We start from the raw sequence: 24095 nt of genomic DNA on the forward strand, positions 1-24095 counted from the left end.
TACAGACAAATGCAACTGAATACACGTTCTTCTCAAGTGCACAAGGAACTTTATCCAAAATAGACCACATACTGGGTCACAAATCAGGTCTCAACTGATAACAAAAATCTGAGATTGTCCCCAGCATATTTTCAGACCATAATGCTTTGAAACAGGACTAAATCACAAGAAGAATATTAGAAGAAATGGAAACATGTGGAGGTTAACTACCATCCTGGTAAAAGATGAAAGGGTCAACCAGGAAATTCAGGAAGAATTAAAAAGAGTCATGGAAACTAATGAGAATGAAGATACGACTGTTCAAAATCTTGGGATACAGCAATAGCACTCCTGAGGGGGAAATATATCGCAATATAAGCATCCCTCAAAAAACTGGAAAGAACCCATATGTAAAAGCTAATCTTGTATCTAAAGTTGCTGGAGAAAGAACAGCAAATAAAACCTACACCCAGCAGAAAAAGACAATAAAGATTTGAGCAGAACTCAATGAAATAGAGAGTCGAAGAACTGTGAAACAGATCAACAAAACCAGGAGTTGGTTCTTTGAAAGAATAAGATACACGAACCATTAGCCAGCCTTATTTTTTAAAAATTTTTTATTTATTTATGATAGTCACACACACACACACACACACACACACACACACACACACACAGGCAGAGACATAGGCAGAGGGAGAAGCAGGCTCCATGCACCAGGAGCGCGACTTGGGATTCGATCCCGGGTCTCCAGGATCGCGCCCTGGGCCAAAGGCAGGCGCTAAACCACTGCACCACCCAGGGATCCCCATTAGCCAGCCTTATTAAAAACAAGAGAGAAAAGACTCAAATTAGTCACAAATAAAAATGGAGAGATCACCACCAATACCACGGAAATACAAACAATTTTAAACACTTAGTATGAGCAGCTATACACGAATAAATTAGGCAATCTAGAAGAAATGGGACTCATTTCTGGAAAACCACAAACTAGCAAAACTGGAACAAGAAGAAATAGAAAGTCCAAAAAGGCCAAACACCAGGGAGGAAATTGAAGATATCATCAAAAACCTCCCAAGACACAAAAGTCCAGGGCCAGATGGCTTCCCAGGGGAATTCTATCAAACATTTGTAGAAGAAACAATACCTAGTCTACTAAAGCTGCTCCAAAAGATAGAAAGAGATGGAGTACTTCCAAACTCATTCTATGAGGCCAGCATCCCCTTAATTCCAAAACCCAAGACCCCACCAAAAAGGAGAGGTAGAGAGAATAAGCCTGATGAACACAGATGCAAAAATGCTCAACAAGATAGTAGCCAATAGGATCCAAAAATACATTAGGAAGATTATTCACCATAACCCAGTAGGATTTATCCCCGGGATGCAAGGCTGGTTCACCACTCGTAAAGCAATCAATGTGATTGATCATATCAAGAAGAGAAAAAACAAGAACCATACGACCCTCTCAATACAGGCAGAGAACGCATTTGACAAACTACAGCATCCATTCCTGATCAAACCTCTTCAGGGTGTAGGGATAGAGGGAACATTCCTCAGCATCTTAAAAGCCATCTATGAAAAGCCCACAGCAAATATTATTCTCAATGGGGAAGCACTGGGAGCCTTACCCCTAAGATCAGGAACAAGACACGGATGTCCACTCTCACCACTGCTATTCAACAGAGTACTAGAAGTCCTAGCCTCAGCAATCAGAAAACAAAAAGAAATAAAATGCATTCACACTGGCAAAGAAGTCAAATGCTCCCTCTTTGTGGTTGACATGATACTGTACATAGAAAACCCAAAAGACTCCACCCCAAGACTGCTAGAACTCATACAGCAATTCAGCAGTGTGGCAGGATACCAAATCAATGTCCAGAAATCAGGGGCATTTCTATACACTAACAATGAGACTGAAGAAAGAAATTAAGGGGTCAATCCAATTGACAACTGCACCCAAAACCATGAGATGCCTAGGAATAAACCTAACCAAAGAGGTAAAGGATCTCTACCCTCAAAAGTATAGAACACTTCTGAAGGAAATTGAGGAAGACACAAAGAGATGGAAAAATATGCCATGCTCATGGATTGGAAGAATGAATATTGGGAAAATGTCAATGGTACCCAGGGAAATTTATACATTTAATGCAATCCCTATCAAAATACCATGGACTTTCTTCAGAGAGTTGAAACAAATCATCGGAAGAGTTGTATGGAATCAGAAAAGACACCGAATAGCCAGGGGAATATTAAAAAAGAAAACCAGAGCTGGGGGCATCAAAGTGCCAGATTTCAGGGTGTACCACAAAGCTGTGATCATCAAGACAGTGTGGTACTGGCACAAAAACAGACACCTAGGAAAATGAAAAAGAATAGAGAATCCAGAAATGGGCCCTCGACTCTATGGTCAAGTTATATTCGACAAAGCAGGAAAGACTATCCACTGGAAAAAAAGTCTCTTCAATAAATGGTGCTGGGAAAACTGGACAGTCACGTGCATAACAATGAAACTAGACCATTCTCTTAAACTATACACAAAGAAAAACTCAAAATGGATGAAAGATCTAAATGTGAGACAGGAATCCATCAGAATCCTAGAGGAGAACACAGGCAACACCCTTTTTGAACTTGGCCACAGCAACTTCTTGCAAGATACATCCATGAAGGCAAGAGAAACCAAAGCAAAAATGAACAGCAAAATAAACAGTCAACAAAACTAAAAGACAGCCTCCAGAATGGAGAAGATATTGGCAAATGACCTATCAGATAAAGGGCTAGTATCCAAGATCTATAAAGAACTTAGTAAATTCAACAGCAAAGAAACAAACAATCCAATCATGAAATGGGCAAAAGACATCAACAGAATTTTCACAGAGGAAGACATAGACACGGCCAACAAGCACATGAGGAAATGCTCCGAATCAGGGGCCATCAGGGAAAAAGAAACAACAACCACAATGAGATACCACCTCACACCAGTAAGAATGGGGAAAATTAACAAGACAGGAAACAACAAATGTTGGAGAGGATGCGGAGAAAAGGGAACCCTCTTACACTGTTGGTGGGAATGTGAACTGGTGCAGCCACTCTGGAGAACTGTGTGAAGATTCCTCTAAGACTTAAAAATAGATCTACCCTATGACCCAGCAGCTGCACTGCTGGGGATTTACCCAAAGATCCAGATGCAGTGAAATGCCGGGACACCTGTACCCCAATGTTTATAGCAGCAATGTATAGTAGCCAAACTGTGGAAAGAGCCTTGGTGTCTTTCGAAAGATGAAAGGATAAAGAAGATGTGGTCTATGTATATGATGGATTATTACTCAGCCACTAGAAATGACAAATACCTACCATTTACTTCGACATGGATGGAACTGCAGGGTATTATGCTGAGTGAAGTAAGTCAATCGGAGAAGGACAAACATTATATGGTCTTATTCATTTGGGGAATATAAAAAATAGTGAAAGGGAATAAAGTGGAAAGGAGAGAAAATGAGTGAAAATATCAGGGACGGTGACAGAACATGAGAGACTCCTAATTCTCGGAAACAAACACGGCATGGTGGAAAGGGAGGTGGGCGAGGGGTTGGGGTGACTGGGTGATGGGCACTGAGGGGGGGCACTTGATGGGATGAGCACTGGGTGTTATGCTATCTGTTGGCAAATTGAACTCCAATTTAAAAAATAATAAGATATCAAAAACAAAAACAAAGATTTATCAACACTTGACAAATGAGAAATAAACCTAACTTTTTAAATGACAAAAATTTTGACAGCTCAATGAAGATATACAGATGTTAAATAAGCTCAACATTATCAGTTATTAGGGAAATGTATATTACAACCATAAATGTATATATTTATACACATATATATGTATTTATGTGTGTGTGTGTGTGTATACATATATACACCATACCCATCCATGGCTACGATTAAAAAACTGATCATACTAAGTACTGATAAATATAGATGGAGGAGTTAGAAACCCTCACACACTGCTGGTGGGTTTAGAAAATAGTACAATGACTTTAGAAAACAATTTGGCAGTTTCATAATAAGGCAATATGAAGAGACAGGAGACTAAGAGTGATGGATATGTTAACTGTCTAAATTACAGTTATGGTTTCACATGTGTATATATATGACAAAACTATCAAATTATATACTTCATACACGTGCAGTTTACCTAACTAGGGCTGTTGGAGAAAGAAAGCCTCTATTATATGAAAAACCATCTAAGACAGTGGCTGAGACATGGATGGAAAGATGGATATGAAACCATACAAGATGAAGCTAGTGGCCTATGGTCTTTCACCTCATAGCATTAAGTAGTAATAGCTAAGCTTTAAGCAAGGGGGTAACGTGATGAAATGTAAATTTTTAAAAATGTATAGTAATTATGGTTGCAGTGTACACCAAGATCCTGAGAGGTGGAATGGCAGGGAAAACAGTCCTGAGGTTAGCTCAGTAATCTAGGAGAAAAATAATGGTAACCTGACCTTGGGTGAAGACACAGAAGAGAAGCAGAGTTCACAAACACATCAAGTGTGCCATTCCCACGTGGACAACCATAATGGAAATTATAGTTCTTTTTTTTTTTAATTTTTATTTATTTATGATAGTCACACACAGAGAGAGAGAGAGAGAGAGGCAGAGACATAGGCAGAAGGAGAAGCAGGCTCCATGCACCGGGAGCCTGACGTGGGATTCGATCCGGGTCTCCAGGATCGCGCCCTGGGCCAAAGGCAGGCGCCAAACCGCTGCGCCACCCAGGGATCCCTGGAAATTATAGTTCTTTGGCTGAGAGTATTCAATAGTTCTCTATTTTAATATAAAACATACTTCTGAGATGAGTAGCTCTATAACTCCTCAGTGTTGTGTGGCGCAGCGCTAGACGAGATGTGCACATATTACTACAACCATATATACAGAAAAAGGCTTTATATTTATACGACGGCCCTACCTTTACAATCCATGCCAAGTTCAATGAGCAACAGGGAACTCTTATAATCAGAGTATTGCAACTTGCAATCCTCTGAAGCTGTTTCAGATGACTGAGTTAAGTCATCAAGATGCTCGTCATCAAGATGCTCCGCAGAATTCACTTGCTTTTTGACCTACAAATAAATAATACTATTTCAAAATGTCATCCAAATATTTATAAAATATACTAAGTGTAGAAAGATGATAAATATCCATCTTTTTATAAAAGCAAAAACATAGGTACTTTTTAAAAGAACTGATTTTTATCAAAAAGACCTTTATCAATAATTGGTGTTTCTGAATAATTTTTTCACAGCAGATGTCTATACAACAAAGGAAAATTTTCATTTTTTCACTATGCGTTTCATAAAGTAATTTTTTTTACCACGGAATAATGTTTCTGATAAATATGAAATATCAACATAATATAATAAAAATATATCATGAATGAAATAGAATTATAATATAATAAAAATATATCATAAATGAAATAGAATTATATATTTTGTTTGTTTGTCTACCTTGTTCTTTTCCTTAGATGTTTTCTTTGCAGGTCTAAAAAGAGGAAGGATTCTTTTCAGGAAAATATTAAATACTTAAAATACAAAGAATATTTAAAGCATATCTAAGCAATATTAATAGCAATATTAACAAAGTATTAAATTTAGATCAAAATTGCAAAAGTAAAGGAAAATCATAATGTTACTTACATTATTTGATAGGGGTAAATATACCACATTTTTTGTTGTCATTTTCAATAAAAACAAGTTTTCACTAAATCAATTTGGAAAGTGCAAACTGTTTTTTTAATGACATAAGCCCTTTTTAAATAATCGTGATATTAGTGTTTTGAAGTTTTACTGTGCAACTACTATGCATTATTTGGGACAGTTTACATATCCTAAAGGGGTTTTAGGCCTTACACAAACCGTATGAAGTAGGCAATTATACTGGGTATCTTTTCACAGGAAGCAAATGAGGCACAGAAATTCTAAGGAACTTCCCCAAGCCCATACACCTGGTAGGAGCAGACCACCCAGAACTCAAGTCCAGGAAATGTCCCTTCCAAACATGTGTTTTAAAATATGTGGTAAAAGTAAGTTAAGTATTTCTAAGTAATGTGATACCAATTGAATCTATAGTATTATTCCATTTCTAGCTATAATTATTCTAGAAATAATTTCTGAATCTTACATACATTTTTAATTTTTTATTTTTTTAAAAGATTTTATTTATTTATTCCTTCACTAGAGAGACACACAGAGAGAGACAGGCAGAGACATACAGAGGGAGAAACAGGTTCCCCCACAAGGAGCCTGGTGTCGGACCCCAGGATCACGCCCTGAGCCCAAGGCAAGACACTCAACTGCTGTGCGACCCCGGCATCCCACACACATTTTTTAATTAAAACACTTCATACCTAGGCAGTATTGAAAATCTACTTTCAATAAACTAAAGATTTAATTCGTCTAAAGAAGTTCATTAATGGGCATTCCTTTACTCATTCAAATGTTCATTCATGGATTCAACAATTACTCATGAAGCACACAATATGTGTCAATGACGCTGCTGGTACAGTAACTGTGGCTCTTGTAATTTAGAACTTTATAATCCAAAAGTAATAATCTATGATAGATGAATAGTTTTTCAATTGTAAATAAACATATTGTAAATAAACAAAACCATTCCCCTTTCCCCAGAACCTAAACAAATATTAACTTAATATAATCAGATACTCCAAAGCCCCTCACAAAATCATAGCTATTCATGATACTGTCAAAGGTACTGAATACCTTAAAACCTATCAAGAAATGATTAGTTCTATTCAGAATCGCCTATGTGTCTGTATATTTACTATTTTATATATATATATATATTTTTTTTCAATCGATGAAGGAAAGTATCTGAATATTCAATTATATGAGAATACTGCACGGTGGAACTGATTCTAAATAAACAACCTCTTACCACAAAACTCATATCCTAATCTGGGGGTCCTGGGATCGAGTTCTGCTTTGGGCTCTCCACAGGGAACCTGCTTCGCCCTCTGCCTATGTCTCTGCCTCTCTCTCTCTGTCTCTCACAAATAAATACATGAAATCTTAAAAAAAAAAAGTCACTCCTCCTCATCCTAACCTTTCAAGTGGTGTTTTTGATATACTTGAGTATTTCTTCCCTCAGCCTGTACGACACTATATTACAGTGTTTTACTTATATAATAATCATAGTTAACGTTCCTTCAGAGGGAAATAAAGAATTTATGGGATTTTACCTTCTTTCATCCTGATCCATTTTACTTAGACTGTTGTCATTACTCACTCGTAGTAGACTACCAGTTAGGGAATCGGCCTCCTCAAAGCCTGGTGTAATCACAGATGCTTTTGATGCCCACTTTACATTTTTATCTTTCTTTATTTCCATGATAGACAAACCAGGATCATTACTTAAAACAAAAATCCAGTTAAAATATCCATTAGAAAGCCAATATTTTCTAACAATTTTACTGGTAAGGAATAAAAAAAATTTTTTGTAAACATCTGTTACCCATCTGAATTCATTTATTAATTCATAGAACAGTTATGAAGTGCAACCATATGCAAGGAAATACACATATACAATTATGATACAATGTCATTTGTGGGGACAAAACTGCCTGTGTAGGACCTGTGGAATCAAGTGCCATTCACCAAGGCACGGGGGAAAAGTCTCATCTGCCCATGCATCGGGTAACAGGCATACGCACTACACACCCAGCTGTGGATCCGGCAAAAGCCCATAAATTGGCGCCACCCTCACCCTCACAGCCACCATCTGGGAGCCCCTGGAAAACACTTAGATAATCACCCATGGGGGTAGAGAGTCTTCATGGAAAACCAGCTTTCCTATAGAGAAGTTCTAGCACATCACCAGAGCAAAACAATCAGGTTTGGACACATGGGAGCGGTAGTCATTAAAGACTGGAGGAGGTGACTGCTACTTCAAAGGCAAAGACAGCAATGCAAAAGGATATGACAAAATCAAGGAAATATGACACCAACAAAGGATTACAATAATCTTCCTGTAATCAATCTCAGACACATGGAGATCTGTAATTTATCCAAGAAAGATTTCAAAATCTCAGTCTTAAGGAAATTCAAGGAGCTACCAGAAAACACAAAAAGCCAATTCAGGGGTGCCTGGGTGGGTCAGGCAATTAAGTGTCTGACGCTTGATTTCATCTCAGGCTATGATCTCAGGGTCATGAGATTGAGCCCTGCATCAGGCTTACACTCAGCACAGTGTCCCTCTCCCTCTGTTATTCCCCCCTAGCTCACACACTTTCTCTCGCTAAAATAAATGAATAAAATCTTTAAAAAACAGTTAATTCAATAAAATGAGGAATACACTACATAAACAAAATGAGAAGTTTAATGAATAGCTGGAAGGGCTTAGTCAGTTTAAGTGTCTGACTTGGTTTTGGCTCAGGTCATGATCTCAAGGTTGTGGAATCACCCCCAGGTCTGCTTGAGATCCTCTCTCCATCTCTTTCTCTCTCTCCCCACTTGCTCTTTCTTTTTCTTTCTTTCTTTCTTTCTTTCTTTCTTTCTTTCTTTCTTTCTTCTCTCTCTCTCTCTCTCTCTCTCTCTCTCTCAAATAAATACATTTTTAAAAATAATTTTAAAGGGACAAAGAAAAAGAAAATGTTTTGGTAACTTGTGCATACTTTTAGCCTAGTATCTAATCCTAATACAAAAAGCTAGATTTACCAACAGAAAATTATATATATTTTTTCATGGACTAAATGCATGCAAGAAAATATGAGCATATAGCTATGTAAATTTACAAAAAGACTGAATTTTCCCATAGGAGATTATCGGTTGAATAACTTTAGGGCACTGAAAACAAAAACAAAACCAGCAATTACTGTTTTAAAACTGCCATACAGATAACTCTTCTAGTTAAATTAAACATCCAAAAAAGATGGATCTTCCTGAAAGCAATTATTAAACAATTCTTCTCGACCCAAATTTCAGAAGTAAATCTGTAATTATGGATACGAAATAGCTTTCATTTTGAAAACAGTTAATAGAAGCAACTTTTAAATAGAAAACAACTGGTTAAAGACACCTCAAAGTTATGTTGGCGGGGGAATGCTAACATGCAGCCATGGTAACGAGAACCCATCAGAACCAGTTTTAAATGTTTGTAATGATCAATGCCATCTGTCCTCACTCACTAGCCAACCAATGTCAGCTTCTCCCTCATGAAGTATAGCCAATGTGGGACAAAATCACTCCAATACGCATGCCTTGAATGCCAACCAATCAACAACAGTCTTACCCAAATTACCATGGTGGCTTCAGATGATGACAAACCACTTAATTCTCTGAAAGTCTCCCAAGTCTTAAACTCCACTTTTCCTGAAACTGTATATAGAAAGCGAAGACTACTCTGTCAGAAAAGACTGTAAGTGGCCAGCATAGCTCCCTCTTATTAGTCAGCAGTAAATTCCGACTTCACCTTTATATTTCAGATATTGAGGGCTCATATCCTCTGGCAAAAATGTTTAAAGTCCTATAATAATTTACCACCATATTTCATTTTCCTTAATGAAACATAAATGAAGTTTGCTCTTCCTTTGTTCCATTCTACTATAATTAAAACTAACATAAATACCAGTAAAAGAATAAGTAGCAAGTAACCACAAGATTAGGCCCAAATAATCCACAAAATGCAGATAACGGACAGGTTAAATTGTCAGAATGGACCCATGCCAACCGTTCTTTCTGTTTAAGTGAGAATTGGTATTATGTTAAAAACAATACACACGGTTTAGTTAAACTCCATTCACTCAACAAACATTTATTGAATAGCACTATATATGCTAGAATGTTCTCTAAGCACTGAGGACACGGCCATAAACAGAAAAAACCCTACTCACGAGGATAGTAAACATAGTAACAATAAACTACACAGTATGAGAGGAGAAAAACTAAAGCAGAGAAATCAAATTTCAATGTGTTGTAGCAAAAGGGGTGGTCGAAATACTAGTCAGGATAAACCAAGAAGGGCCTTGCTGAGAAAGTGACCTTGAAGCAAAAACCAGGGAGAAAAAGAGGGAGCAAGGAGTAAGCCATGAGGATACCTGAGAGAAAAGCACTCCACAGAGAGTTTATAACAAGTACAGAGGTATGCCTGAAGTGTTTATAATGAGGGTGGGGGGTAAGAATAGTGAGAAATTCAAGTGTGGCTGAACAGAAGGAAAGGGATAGAAAGTAGTTCAAATCAGAGAGACAGAGGGAGGAAAGGATAGGGAGGGACCTGAGATGAACAAGTCACATAAGGCCTTGTAGCTATTAGAAAGAACTTGAGTGAATGGGAGGCCATTAGGTTTTGAGCAGAGGAGGACATAATCTGACTTATGTTTTAATAGATCCACTGTGTTTAGAATTAATGGAAAGTGAATTTTCGAAGATTATATAATATGAAGTCACTATTGAAAAATTTGATGTGGTGCATGTTGAAATATATGCTCTTTAAAATGGAAGAATAAGGGGCGCCTGGTTGGCTCAGTCGGTAAAGCGTCTGCCTTCGGCTCAGATCATGACCCTGGAGTCCCGGGATCAGCCCCACTTCAGGCTCCCCGCTTCTCCCTCTGCCTCTGCCGCTCCCTGCACTCACACACTCTCTCTCTCAAATAAATAATCTTAAAAACATTTTTAAAGGAAAAATAATAGCCTGTATGCAAAGTGCCTGAAAAAGAAGATTCACTGCATTAACAACCTCTTGGTTTATAGCATAGGGATCAAATGTTTATACAGAATATGGGACAAGTTGCCACGTGAAATCTCTTCGTAATAATATTCAGATCAATTTGAGAGTCCAACATTTGAGCACTCGTGCATTGGGAACCAAAACCAAAAACCTAATAATTAGCAGTTTTGTTGGTAATAAGGTAGAGTGCCAGTGTAGCAGGTAACTTCCCTTTGCAACTCAGCAGATATTAAAAGTATTCTAAAGTTATTGTAAGACATCAAACCAAACACTTTAAATATACTTTGGGGGATCCCTGGGTGGCTCAGCAGTTTAGCGCCTGCCTCCAGTCCAGGGTGTGATCCTGGAGTCCAAGGATCGAGTCCCACATCAGGCTCCCTGCATGGAGCCTGCTTCTCCCTCTGCCTGTGTCTCTGCCTGCCTCTCTCTCTCTCTCTCTCTCTCTCTCTGTCTCTCATGAATAAATAAAAATAAAAATTAAAAATTTTAAATTTGTTAAACAATCAAAACCCTGCAGACCTAAATTCATTTTCTCAGATAGTTACATGCTGCATTATTTTATAGGTGTGAAAACTTACTTCCTTATGGATGGAGAGTTAGACTCCCTCCAAGTTTTTGATAGATCATCTTAACATATATATGTAACATGTTTATGTAAGTATTCTTAATATATCTGTCATATTTTATAAATATAATAATATATAATAAATGTTCTTAGAATATGTGTGTCTAAGTGTTGACACAAGTCATGTTTTCCTATAGGATCTACTCCTGGCAATGAAGCCGTTGGGATATAGGGACAGCATATATGAAATTTGAAATGCACTGCTACATCACTCTTCAGAAAGGATTTGTCAATTTTCTTCCTCTCTCTCGCTTTTAAAGATTTTTATTTATTTATTCAGGAGAGACACAGAGTGAGGCAGAGACATGGGCAGATGGAGAAGCAGGCTCCTCATGGGAAGCCTGATGCAGGACTCGATCCCACGACCCCGAGATCACAACCTGAGCCAAAGGCAGACGTTCAACCACTTAGCCACTCAGGTGCAACGGATCTGACAATTTTCACCTAACAACAGTGTATGAGAATGACTTTTTCCTTACATTTGCTAACCTAGGTTATTTTTTTTTTTAGTTAAATATTTATCACTATGCCTGCAAAACAATTTGATACCTTACTGGTCTTTGCCTCTTTCTGTTTAGCACCCTGGGTGGAATATCTCTACTAAAAATATAAAATGTGTTAAACATGAACATTAGCTCCAAACAGAATTTGTTTTATAGAAAAATAATAATTATCTACTGTTTAAATATTGCTATAGGCTTACCTATCAGAATCTTCATTCTGCGTGGTAGGAAACAGGTGGTTATCAGTTTTTCCAGTCTTTCTTTGTTGAATTAGTCCAGCAGCAGGAGCAGCAGCAGCAGCAGCAGCAGCAACAGCAAGAGCAGTACCAAGAGCAGGAGCAGCAGCAGCAGCAGCAGCAGCATCATATATGTTTTCTGCTCCTTCCATTTTATTACTCGTGTGCTGCTTCCTTTCTTTTCCAGTCTTGAATGGAAATTTGATAGTTACAACTTCATTCATTAAAAAGAACTTTTTTCATTAATTGTATCATTTGACTCTTTAATGTAATTTTAATCAATAAAACTATCTTGCACTGAACTTTATCATTACGTGTAATTGTAATTTTTGGAAATTCTGCTTCATTTCTGTTGGAATAGAACAACATAATTTTCCAGAATTCCAAAAAGGGCTTTCTTAATTTTGTGTTCATATCTACACTTTGTTACCTAACATTCCCAACTTCACCCCATCTGACCAGCAGATACAAAGAAATAAAAAGACACAAAAATCTGTCCTCTTCCGTCTTTACCATCTGGATTTTGCTTACACCGACAGATTCAAAGGATGTGACATTGTGATGCTCCAGGAACAAAGAGGAAGCTTTCCATTTCTGCACTGAGCTATTCTTTCCCCAACTGCCTTTTATAATTCTTTTTTCATTTGGATCCCAGAGCTATCAAAAAAGTCACAGTGTTCATTAAAATATGTGAACCAAAGTTCACCACAACATAAAAGGAGCAAAACTGATATTAGTGTCGAATTTTGGGAAATGAGTAATGCTCCCCAAATTTCACATTCCATAACCATAAAATTTTATAGCTAGAGGGTATAAAAATAATTATCAACTTTAATCCCATTTTCTATTGATAATGGGAATAAAACCAAAAAAGATTACATGATTTGTCCAAAGTTCCTAAAGTGGCATTACCTAGCATCAAAGAGATGATACAATTCCTTGATGCTGAATCAAATAAATGACCCAACAAGTTTATTAATCAGCTATGCTAAAAGTGTGACTTTGGCACAGTAATTTAATACCTTAATTGGGGATGAGGCGCTTAGCTAATTTTTATTTTAAAGGAGGATATCTCTAGATTTTATTTTTCACCTCAAACATCAGTTTTCTCCCTTAGAGTCAAATACTGAAGGTTTGCTGAAAATCTATGCTACCTACATGATAAAAGTCGTATGTGTCAAAATATATCATCCTTTATTAAACAAAATGTAAAGGTTTGATTCAACAAAAACACCTGAGAATGATGATTAAACAAACACATATATGTGTATACACACACACACACACACACACACACACACACACACACACGTGGACACCTGGGTGGCTCAGTCAGTTAAACATCTGCCTTTGGCTCAGGTCATGATCCCCGGGATCTAGGATCAAGACCCGTGCATCAGGCTTCGTGCTCCGCCAGGAGTGTGCTTCTCCCTTTCCCTCCCACACCTGCTCCCATTTGTGTTCTCTCTCTTGGTGTCAAATAAAATCTAAAAAAAAAAAAAAAAAAAAAAATTTTTTTTTTTTTTTTAATGTAGAGGAGATGCCTGAGTGGCACAGTTAGTTGGGCCTCCATCTCTTGATTGCAGTTCAGTTCATGATCTCCTGATCATGGGATTGAGCTCCGCTTCAGGCTCCACCCTCACTGGGGAGTTTGCTTCTCTCCCTTTCTCTCTCCCTCTACCCCCTTCACCCTGCTCACACACTCAAATAAATAAGTAAATAAATAAGTAAGTAAGTAAATAAATAAATCCTAAAAGAAAAAAAGGAGTCTGTTAAACTTTATCCCAAGAAGGTAGTAGGAGATGAAGAGGGACACTCTATCATACTAAAGGATCTCTCCAAAAAGACGACCTAACAATCATGAATATGTATGCCCCAAATGCAGGAACTGCCAAGTATAACAATTAATAACCAATGTTAGGACATACTTAGATAATAATACACATATACTTGGTGACTTCAATCTAGTGCTTTCGACACTCGATAGGTCTCCTAAGTACAACATCTCCAAAGAAACAAGCGCTTTAAATGATACACTGGACCAGATGGATTTCACAGATATTTACAGAAATTTACAACCAGACGCAACTGAATACACATTCTTCTCAAGTGCACATGGAACTTTCTCCAGAATAGGCCACATACTGGGTCACAAATCAGGTCTTAAACGATACCAAAAGATTGGGATTGTCCCCTACATATTTTCAGACCATAATGCTTTGAAACTAGAACTAAACCACAAGAAGAAATATGGAAGGATTTCAAACACGTGGAGGTTAACACCATCCTGCTAAACGATTAAAGGGTCAACCAGAAAATTAGAGAAGAATTAAAAAGATTCCTGGAAACTAATGAGAATGAAGATACAACCGTTCAAAATCTTTGGGAACAGCAAAAGCAGTCCTGAGGGGGAAATACATCGCAAGACCAGCATCCGTCCCCAAACTGGAAAGAACTCAATGCAAAAGCTAACCTTGCACCTAAAGGAGCTGGAGAAGGAACAGCAACGGAAACCTTCAACCAGCAGAAGACAATTAATAAAGATTCGAGCAGAACTCAATGAGATAGAGACCAGAAGAACTGTGGAACAGATCAACAAAAACCAGGAGTTGGTTCTTTGAAAGAATTAATAAGACAGATAAACTATTAGCCAAACTTATTAAAAAGAAGAGAGAGAAGACCCAAATTAATAAAATCATGAACGAGAGGGAGGGATCACCACCAACACCAAGGAAATACAAACGATTTTGAAAACTTAGTATGAGCAGCTTTACGCCAATAAATTAGGCAATCGAGAAGAAATGGGTGCATTCCTGGAAAACCACAAACTACAAAACTGCAACAGGAAGACATAGAAAAGCTGAACAGGCCAATAACCAGGGACGAAACTGAAGCAGTCATCAAAAACCTACCAAGACACAAAAGTCCGGGGCCAGATGGCTTCCCAGGGGAATTCTATCAAACGTTTAAAGAACAAACCATACCTATTCCACTAAAGCTGTTATGAAAGATAGAAAGGGATGGAGTACTTCCAAAGTCGTTCTATGAGGCCAGCATCACCTTAATTGCAAAACCAGACACAGACCCCACCAAAAAGGAGAATTATAGACCAATACCCTGATGAACACGGACGCAAAAATTCTCAACAAGATACTAGCCAACAGGATCCGACAATACATTAAGAAGATGATTCACCATGACCCAGTGGGATTTATCCCCGGGATGCAAGGCTGCTTCAACACTTGTAAAGCAATCAATGTGATTCATCATATCAGCAAGAGAAAGAACCAAGAACCACATGATCCTCCCAATAGATGCAGAGAAAGCATTTGACAAAATACAACATCCATTCCTGATCAAAACTCTTCAGAGTGTAGGGATAGAGGGAACATTCCTCAGCATCTTAAAAGCCATCTACGAAAATATCGTTCTCAATGGGGAAACACTGGGAGCCTATCCCCTAAGATCAGGAACAAGACAGGGATGTCCACTCTCACCATTGCTATTCAACATAGTACCAGAAGTCCTAGCCTCGGCAATCAGGCAACAAAAAGAAATAAAAGACATTCAAACTGGCAAAGAGGAAGTCAAACTCTCCCTCTTTGCAGATGACATCATAATGCAGCTAGAAAACCCAAGAGACTCCACCCCAAGACTGCTAGAACTCACAGCCATTTGGCAGTGTGGCAGGATACAAAATCAATGCCCAGAAAACAGTGGCATTTCTATACACTAACAATGAGACTGAAGAAAGAGAAATGAAGGAGTCAATCCCAATTACAATTGCACCCAAAAGCATAAGGTAACAAGGAATATACATAACCAAAGAGGTAAAGGGTTTCTACCCTCAAAACTACAGAACACTTCTGAAGGAAATTGAGGAAGACACAAAGAGATGGAAACATATACCATGCTCATGGATTGGCAGAATGAATATTGGGAAAATGTCAATGGTACCCAGGGCAATTTACACACTTAATGCAATCCCTATCAACATACTATGGACTTTCTTCAGAAAGTTGGAACAAATCATCTTAAGATCTCTGTGGAATCAGAAAAGACCCCAAATAGCTAGGGGAATATTAAAAAAGAAAACCATAGCTGGGGGCATCACAATGCCAGATTTCAGGTTGTACTACAAAGCTGTGGTCATCAAGACAGTGAGGTACTGGCACAAAAACAGACACATAGATCAATGGAAACAGAATGGAGAATCCAGAAGTGGGCCCTCAACTCTATGCTCAAATAATAGTCGGCAAAGCAGGAAAGACTATCCACTGGAAAAAAGACAGTCTCTTCAATAAATGGTGCTGGGAAAATTGGACAGCCACATGCAGAAGAATGAAACTGGACCATTCTCTTATGCCATACACAAAGAAAAACTCAAAATGGATGAAAGATCTGAATGTGAGACAGGAATCCATCAGAATCCTAGAGGAGAACACAGGCAACACCCTTTTTGAACTTGGCCACAGCAACTTCTTGCAAGATACATCCCTGAAGGGAAGAGAAAGCAAAGCAAAAGTGAATTATTGGGACTTCATCAAGGTAAGAAGCTTCTGCACAGCAAAAGAAACAGTCAACATAACTAAAAGGCAACCTACAGAATGGGAGAAGGTATTTGCAAATGACCTATCAGATAAAGGGCTAGTATCCAAGATCTATAAAGAACTTAGTAAACTCAAAGAAACAACAATCCAATCATGCTATGGGCAAAAGACATGGACAGAAATTTCACAGAGGAAGACATAGACATGGCCAACAAGCACATGAGAAAATGCTCTGCATCACTGGCCACCAGGGAAGTACAAATCAAAACCACAATGGGATACCACCTCCCACCAGTGAGAATGGGCAAAATTAACAAGGCAGGAAACAACAAATGTTGGAGAGGATGTGGAGAAAGGGGAACCCTCTTGCACTGTTGCTGGGAGTGGGAACTGGCACAGCCACTCTGGAGAACTGTGTGGAGGTTCCTCAAAGAGTTAACAATAGATCTGTCCTACGACCCAGCAATTGCACTGCTGGGGATTACCCCAAAGATACAGATGCAGTGAAATGCCAGGACACCCGCACCCCGATGTTTCTTGCAGCAATGTTCACAATAGACTAACTGTGGAAGGAGCCTCGGTGTCCATCGAAAGATGAATGGATAAAGAAGATGTGGTCTATGTATACAATGGAATATTACTCAGCCATTAGAAACGACAAATACCCACCATTTGCTTTGAGGTGGAGGGACCTGGACGGTATTATGCTGAGTGAAATGTGTCAGTCTTTAAAGGACAAACATTACATGGTCTCATTCATTTGGGGAATATAAAAATTAGTGAAAGGGAATAAAGGGAAATAGAGAAATTGAGTGAAAATATCAGTGAGAGTGACAAAACATGAGAGACACCTCACCCTGGGAAATGACCAAGGTGTAGTGCAAGGGGAAGCAGGCAGGGGGTTGGGGTGAGTGGGTTATGGGCACTGAGGGAGTCACTTGGCAGGATGAGCACTGGGTGTTATGGTATATGTTAACAAACTGAATTCCAATAAAAAATTACAAATAAAATACAAAATTAAAAAATACAAAATACAAAATATAACAACTATGAAGACTAAAGTTTCCCGAGATAACGTAAAATGTATCCACTGTTGGAGATCTTTGAGAAAGTAAAGGTCATCCTTCTACAAATAATATTGTATACCCTACGGGCAACTTTTCCTTCCTTACGATTCTATAATGATAAATCATCTTATAAAAAAATGATAAATCATGAGTTTATTCATTTGACATGTGTCTCTATTCTAAGCTTATATTTAAAAAAAGATGCATCAGAATCCAGAAAATAGTTTTTATATTTTTTAAGAATCTTGCAGCTTAAAATTTATTTTTTTCATTTAATGGATAGAGATTAAGAACCTCACTTACCTAAGAAAAAAATTCAGTTTTAATTAATGAAAAAACTAAAATGTTTATTTACGTCCTCTCTATTCTCAAAAGATATAAAGTCGACCAAGATTATACCACACAGTAAGTTTAATTAGAAACCACAAGAAAGACAACAGCCAAAGTTCAAAACTCATAATAAATCTGATTATGGCTTAAAACAGACTTCACTTTGTACTATGTATAAACACAACTCTTGCTAAATTAAATATAGGCTATCATACTTTATTAAACTTAAAAGGGTAAAATTTCCTCCCAGTTCTTCATAAAAACCAGCTGTCATTCTGAAGAATCTGAGCATGTTTTGTATTGCCTTTTATTAACTTGCATTTAAAATAATTTCTACCGCATTTTATAATATACAGCATCTGTTCTACCTTAGCCTCACTACTGCTGTGTTTTTAATAATAATCTCTCTAAACTCTCTTATCTTTACATTCATCTCATCCTTATTAAATGAATTCTTACCCCACAACCCCTCCCCTCATCTTCACATCCATCTAGCTATTCTATCCAGTTGCTTTCTAATTCTTTCCCTCCATAATGGCACACCTAAGATTTGTTTATTCCCACCAACCGTAATAAATCTCAACCCAGTACTTACTTCTCTGTTGTTATTACACTGTTTTCTCTTATATTCTTGAGGGCTTCCATTTCTCCCTAAGATTCTTTTCATTATAAGGATATCAAGAGGATAGTATGTGAAAAAACATGGGGGACAAAGTTCAAAACAACTTACCTTTGTAACACCAAGCATTGCTGAAGACGTTTGAGGAGTTTCGGGTGATACAAAAGCAAGAGGAGAATAGTCAGAGACATTGACGGATGGTTTACAGAGAGTTTCAGTCTTATCTTCCCTTGCAAAATTGTTGTCAGCAAATAAAGGTCTATCTTCTTGGCTCACAAGACCACATTTTGCTTCTATTTAGTGAAAAACAAAGTAAAGAGTACATGAAGATATCTGTAACTTTGAATTACTAAATAACACAAAAATGGACAAAACTCCGTGAAAAACACAAATCTTCAAATAGCTTACTCTTGGGTCGCAGAAAAGCAGCCATTTGCTTTCTTAAGTTTAGTTTCGGGACAGTCTAGAAAAAAAATTGATAGTTTTCAGGATTACAAGTATCACATTTCGTAAAAATAATTGTAATATTCACCATTACCAAATGAACACCATTACAAAAAGAACACAGGTTTTGGAGATCATTCAAATACAGATTCAAATCTCAGTTCCGCCATTTACTAACCTACATTTTCTCATGGGGTGAAGATTATAAGAGATTTAATAGTCCCAAAATGTTACTTTTCTTACCCCTGATTATTATACAAAGTCTTCCTCAAAAAGTTAAATAAAAATAGAGCTATCCGGGATCCCTGGGTGGCGCAGCGGTTTAGCGCCTGCCTTTGGCCTAGGGCGCGATCCTGGAGACCCTGGATCGAATCCCACGTCGGGCTCCCGGTGCATGGAGCCTGCTTCTCCCTCTGCCTATGTCTCTGCCTCTCTCTCCCTCTCTCTCTCTGTGACTATCATAAATAAATAAAAATTTAGGGAAAAAAATAGAGCTAACCTATGACCCAGCAATCGCAGTACTCAGTATTTATCCAAAAGATACAAACATAGTGATTTGAAAGGGCACCAGCACCCCAACGTTTAAAGCAGCAATGACCACAATAGCCAAACTACAGAAAAGCCCGATGCCCACTGACAGATGAATGGATAAAGAAGATGCAGTGTGTATAAATACAATGGAATATTACTCAGCCATCCTAAAGAATGAAATCTTGCCATTTGCAATAACATAGATGGGACTTAAGAGTATTATACTAAGTGAAATAAGTTAGAGAAAGACAAATACCATATGATTTCAATCCTATGTGGAATTTAAGAAACAAAACGGAGGTGCATAGCGGAAGAGAGGGAAAAATAAGATAAAAATCAGAGAGAGAGACAAACCGTAAGAGACTCTTAATCATAGGAAATAAACTGAGGGTTGTTGGAGGGGAGAGGGTTGGGGCAATGGGGTAATTGGGTGATGGTAATTAAGGAGGGCTCTTGAAGTAATAAGCACTAGATGATGTATGCAACTGATGGATCACTGAATTCTACCTCTGAAACTAATAATACGCTATATGTTAATTAATTTGAATTTAAAAATTTTAAAAAGGGGATCCCTGGGTAGCTCAGTGGTTTAGCGCCTGCCTTTGGCCCAGGGTGGGATTCCTGGAGACCAGGGATCGAGTCCCATGTCAGGCTCCCTGCATGGAGCCTGCTTCTCCCTCTGCCTGTGTCTCTGCCTCTCTCTCCCTATGTCTATCATGAATAAATAAAAAAATCTTAAAAAAAAATTTTTTTTTAATACTTTCTTTACCAAAATGTCTTAAAATAAAAATCTATCCCTAGGTAATTTAAATTAAAAAAACTAACAATAAGGGCAGCCCCGGTGGCGCAGCGGTTTAGCACCGCCTGCAGCCCAGCGCGGGATCCTGGGGACCCTGGATCGAGTCCCACATCAGGCTCTCTGTATGATGCCTGCTTCTCCCTCTGCCTGTGTCTCTGCCTCTCTCTCTGTCTCTATGACTAAATAAATAAAATCTTTTAAAAAAACTAACAATAAGAAATGTCATTATTGGGACGCCTGTGTGGCTCAGTGGTTGAGCATCTGCCTTCGGCTCAGGGTGTGATCCCAGAGTCCCACATCAGGCTCCCTACATGGAGCCTGCTTCTCCTCCCTCTGCCTCTGTCTCTGACTCTCTCATGAATAAATGAATACAATATTTTTAAAAATTAATTATTTTATTATATTTAAAATTTTTCAAATGTGTTTGAATGATTTATAATTGCATGACGATCTCTTATAAGAGAAAATATTAAAATTTAGTTTCTAGTAGTATTTATTTGGGCAAGTTGGCATTACAAACAGTTTAAGTTGCTTTTGTTTGTCAAAATGCTAAGGACAAATGATTATCTAACATCAGCTCCTTCCAGGAATGTGAGAAAAATAATAAGGCTTGTGGGGTAATGATTCAGGAATGAAAACCACAGACACACACAGACAACAGAAAGGCATAATCAAAAATATTGACAATAAACATAGAAAGAGATGGACTGAAAGAACAGACACTAAAGAAACGTGTTTTGTTTTTTTTTCCCCCATGTAAGGAAAACGTAGGGTACGGGAAAGTCATGTACAAAAAAATGCAGGGGGGACAGCCATGGTGGTTCAGTGGTTGAGTGTCTGCATTCGGCCCAGGGCGAGATCCTGGAGCCCCAGGATCGAGTCCCATGTCAGGCTCCCTGTATGGAGCCTGCTTCTCCCTCTGCCTGTGTCTCTGCCTCTCTCTGTGTGTGTGTGCGTGTGTGTGTGTGTGTGTGTGTGTGTGTGTCTGTCATGAATAAATAAAACCTTTAAAAAATGCAGGAAGAAGAAGAAAAAAAGAAAAACATAAGACGTGACCAATCAAGCATGATCTTAAGGCAGGGAAAAATGTAAGTTAAAAAAGGCCTGTGGAAAAAATGGTTAGGTTAGTATTAACTTATTAGTTAATACTAATTAATTATTAATTATTAATAATACTAACAACCATTTTTCCACAGGCCACACTATATGTGTGTGTATGTGTGTGTGTGTGTGTGTGTGTGTGTATGTATGTATGTATAGTTAGGAATATACAATGAACAGCCGCCTCTGTTTAATATATAAATGTAACATTTATATAATAGATTGCCCCCTATATATTTTCAGACCATAATGCTTTGAAACTAGAACTAAACCACTAAAAGAAGAAATATGGAAGGATTTCAAACACGTGGAGGTTAACGACCATCCTTCTAAACGATTAAAGGATCAACCAGGAAATTAGAGAAGAATTAAAAAGATTCCTGGAAACTTATGAGAATGAAGATACAATCGTTCAAAATCTTTGGGATACAGCAAAAGCAGTCCTGAGGGGGGAATACATCGCAAGACCAGCATCCGTCCCCAAACTGGAAAGAACTCAAAGCAAAAGCTAACCTTGCACCTAAAGGAGCTGGAGAAGGAACAGCAACTGAAACCTTCACCCAGCAGAAGACAATAAATAAATATTCGAGCAGAACTCAATGAGATAGAGACCAGAAGAACTGGGGAACAGATCAACAAAATCAGGAGTTGGTTCTTTGAAAGAATTAATTAATAAGACAGATAAATTATTAGCCAAACTTATTAAAAAGAAGAGAGAGAAGACCCAAACTAATAAAATCATGAACGAGGGGATCCCTGGGTGGCGCAGCAGTTTGGCACCTGCCTTTGGCCCAGGGCACGATCCTGGAGACCCGGGATAGAATCCCACGTCGGGCTCCCGGTGCATGGAGCCTGCTTCTCCCACTGCCTGTGTCTCTGCCCCTCTCTCTCTCTCTGTCTCTCTCTCTCTCTCTCTCTCTGTGACTATCATAAATAAATAAAAATTAAAAAAAATAATAATAAAATAAAATAAAATAAAATAAAATAAAATCATGAACGAGAGAGGAGGGATCACCACCAACACCAAGGAAATACAAACGATTTTGAAAACTTAGTATGAGCAGCTTTACGCCAATAAATTAGGCAATCGAGAAGAAATGGGTGCATTCCTGGAAAACCACAAACTACAAAACTGCAACAGGAAGACATAGAAAACCTGAACAGGCCAATAACCAGGGACGAAACTGAAGCAGTCATCAAAAACCTACCAAGACACAAAAGTCCGGGGCCAGATGGCTTCCCAGGGGAATTCTATCAAACGTTTAAAGAACAAACCATACCTATTCCACTAAAGCTGTTATGAAAGATAGAAAGGGATGGAGTACTTCCAAAGTCGTTCTATGAGGCCAGCATCACCTTAATTGCAAAAGCAGACACAGACCCCACCAAAAAGGAGAATTATAGACCAATACCTTGATGAACACGGACGCAAAAATTCTCAACAAGATACTAGCCAACAGGATCCGACAATACATTAAGAAGATGATTCACCATGACCCAGTGGGATTTATCCCCGGGATGCAAGGCTGCTTCAACACTTGTAAAGCAATCAATGTGATTCATCATATCAGCAAGAGAAAAAAAACAAGAACCACATGATCCTCCCAATAGATGCAGAGAAAGCATTTGACAAAATACAGCATCCATTCCTGATCAAAACTCTTCAGGGTGTAGGGATAGAGGGAACATTCCTCAGCATCTTAAAAGCCATCTACGAAAAGCCCACAGCAAATATCGTTCTCAATGGGGAAACACTGGGAGCCTTAACCCTAAGATCAGGAACAAGACAGGGATGTCCACTCTCACCACTGCTATTCAACATAGTACCAGAAGTCCTAGCCTCAGCAATCAGGCAACAAAAAGAAACAAAAGGCATTCAAAGTGGCAAAGAGGAAGTCAAACTCTCCCTCTTTGCAGATGACATGATACTGTGCATAGAAAACCCAAAAGAGGGCAGCCTGGGTGGCTCAGCGGTTTAGCACTTCCTTCGGCCCAGCGCCTGGTCCTGGGGACCCGGGATCGAGTCCCGCGTCCGGCTCCCTGTGTGGAGCCTGCTTCTCCCTCTGCCTGTGTCTCTGACTCTCTCTCTCACTGTATCTCATAAATAAATGAATAAATAAAATCTTAAAAAAAAGAAAGAAAAAGAAAACCCAAAAGACTCCACCCCAAGATTGCTAGAAATCATACAGCAATTCGGCATTGTGGCAGGATACAAAATCAATGCCCAGAAATCAGGTGCATTTCTATACACAAACAATGAGACTGAAGAAAGAGAAATGAAGGAGTCAATCCCAATTACAATTGCACCCAAAAGCATAAGATACCTAGGAATATACATAACCAAAGAGGTAAAGTGTCTCCACCCTCAAAACTACAGAACACTTCAGAAGGAAATTGAGGAAGACCCAAAGAGATGGAAAAATATGCCATGCTCACAGATTGGAAAAATTTCAATGCTACCCAGGGCAATTTACACATTTAATGCAATCCCTATCAACATACTATGGACCTTCTTCAGAGAGTTGGAACAAATCATCTTAAGATTTGTGTGAAATCAGAAAAGACCCCAAA

General features: G+C 38.3%; 1 protein-coding gene across 1 annotated transcript in view; it reads right to left on the reverse strand.

Moving 5' to 3' along the window:
- LOC144309890 (ankyrin repeat domain-containing protein 26-like) overlaps positions 1 to 24095 on the reverse strand; it is a 144449-nt gene that overhangs the window by 66194 nt on the left and 54160 nt on the right. The window contains exons 12-17 of the mRNA XM_077890860.1: positions 19058 to 19112; positions 18761 to 18942; positions 12048 to 12271; positions 7238 to 7408; positions 5487 to 5520; positions 4946 to 5099 (exon numbers count right to left, since the gene is read on the reverse strand). Coding sequence (XP_077746986.1) covers positions 4946 to 5099; positions 5487 to 5520; positions 7238 to 7408; positions 12048 to 12271; positions 18761 to 18942; positions 19058 to 19112 — 820 coding nt within the window. The remainder of the gene's footprint in view (positions 1 to 4945; positions 5100 to 5486; positions 5521 to 7237; positions 7409 to 12047; positions 12272 to 18760; positions 18943 to 19057; positions 19113 to 24095) is intronic.

The sequence above is a fragment of the Canis aureus genome, unplaced genomic scaffold (assembly GCF_053574225.1).
Source record: "Canis aureus isolate CA01 unplaced genomic scaffold, VMU_Caureus_v.1.0 ptg000239l_RagTag, whole genome shotgun sequence".
Lineage (NCBI taxonomy): Eukaryota > Metazoa > Chordata > Mammalia > Carnivora > Canidae > Canis > Canis aureus.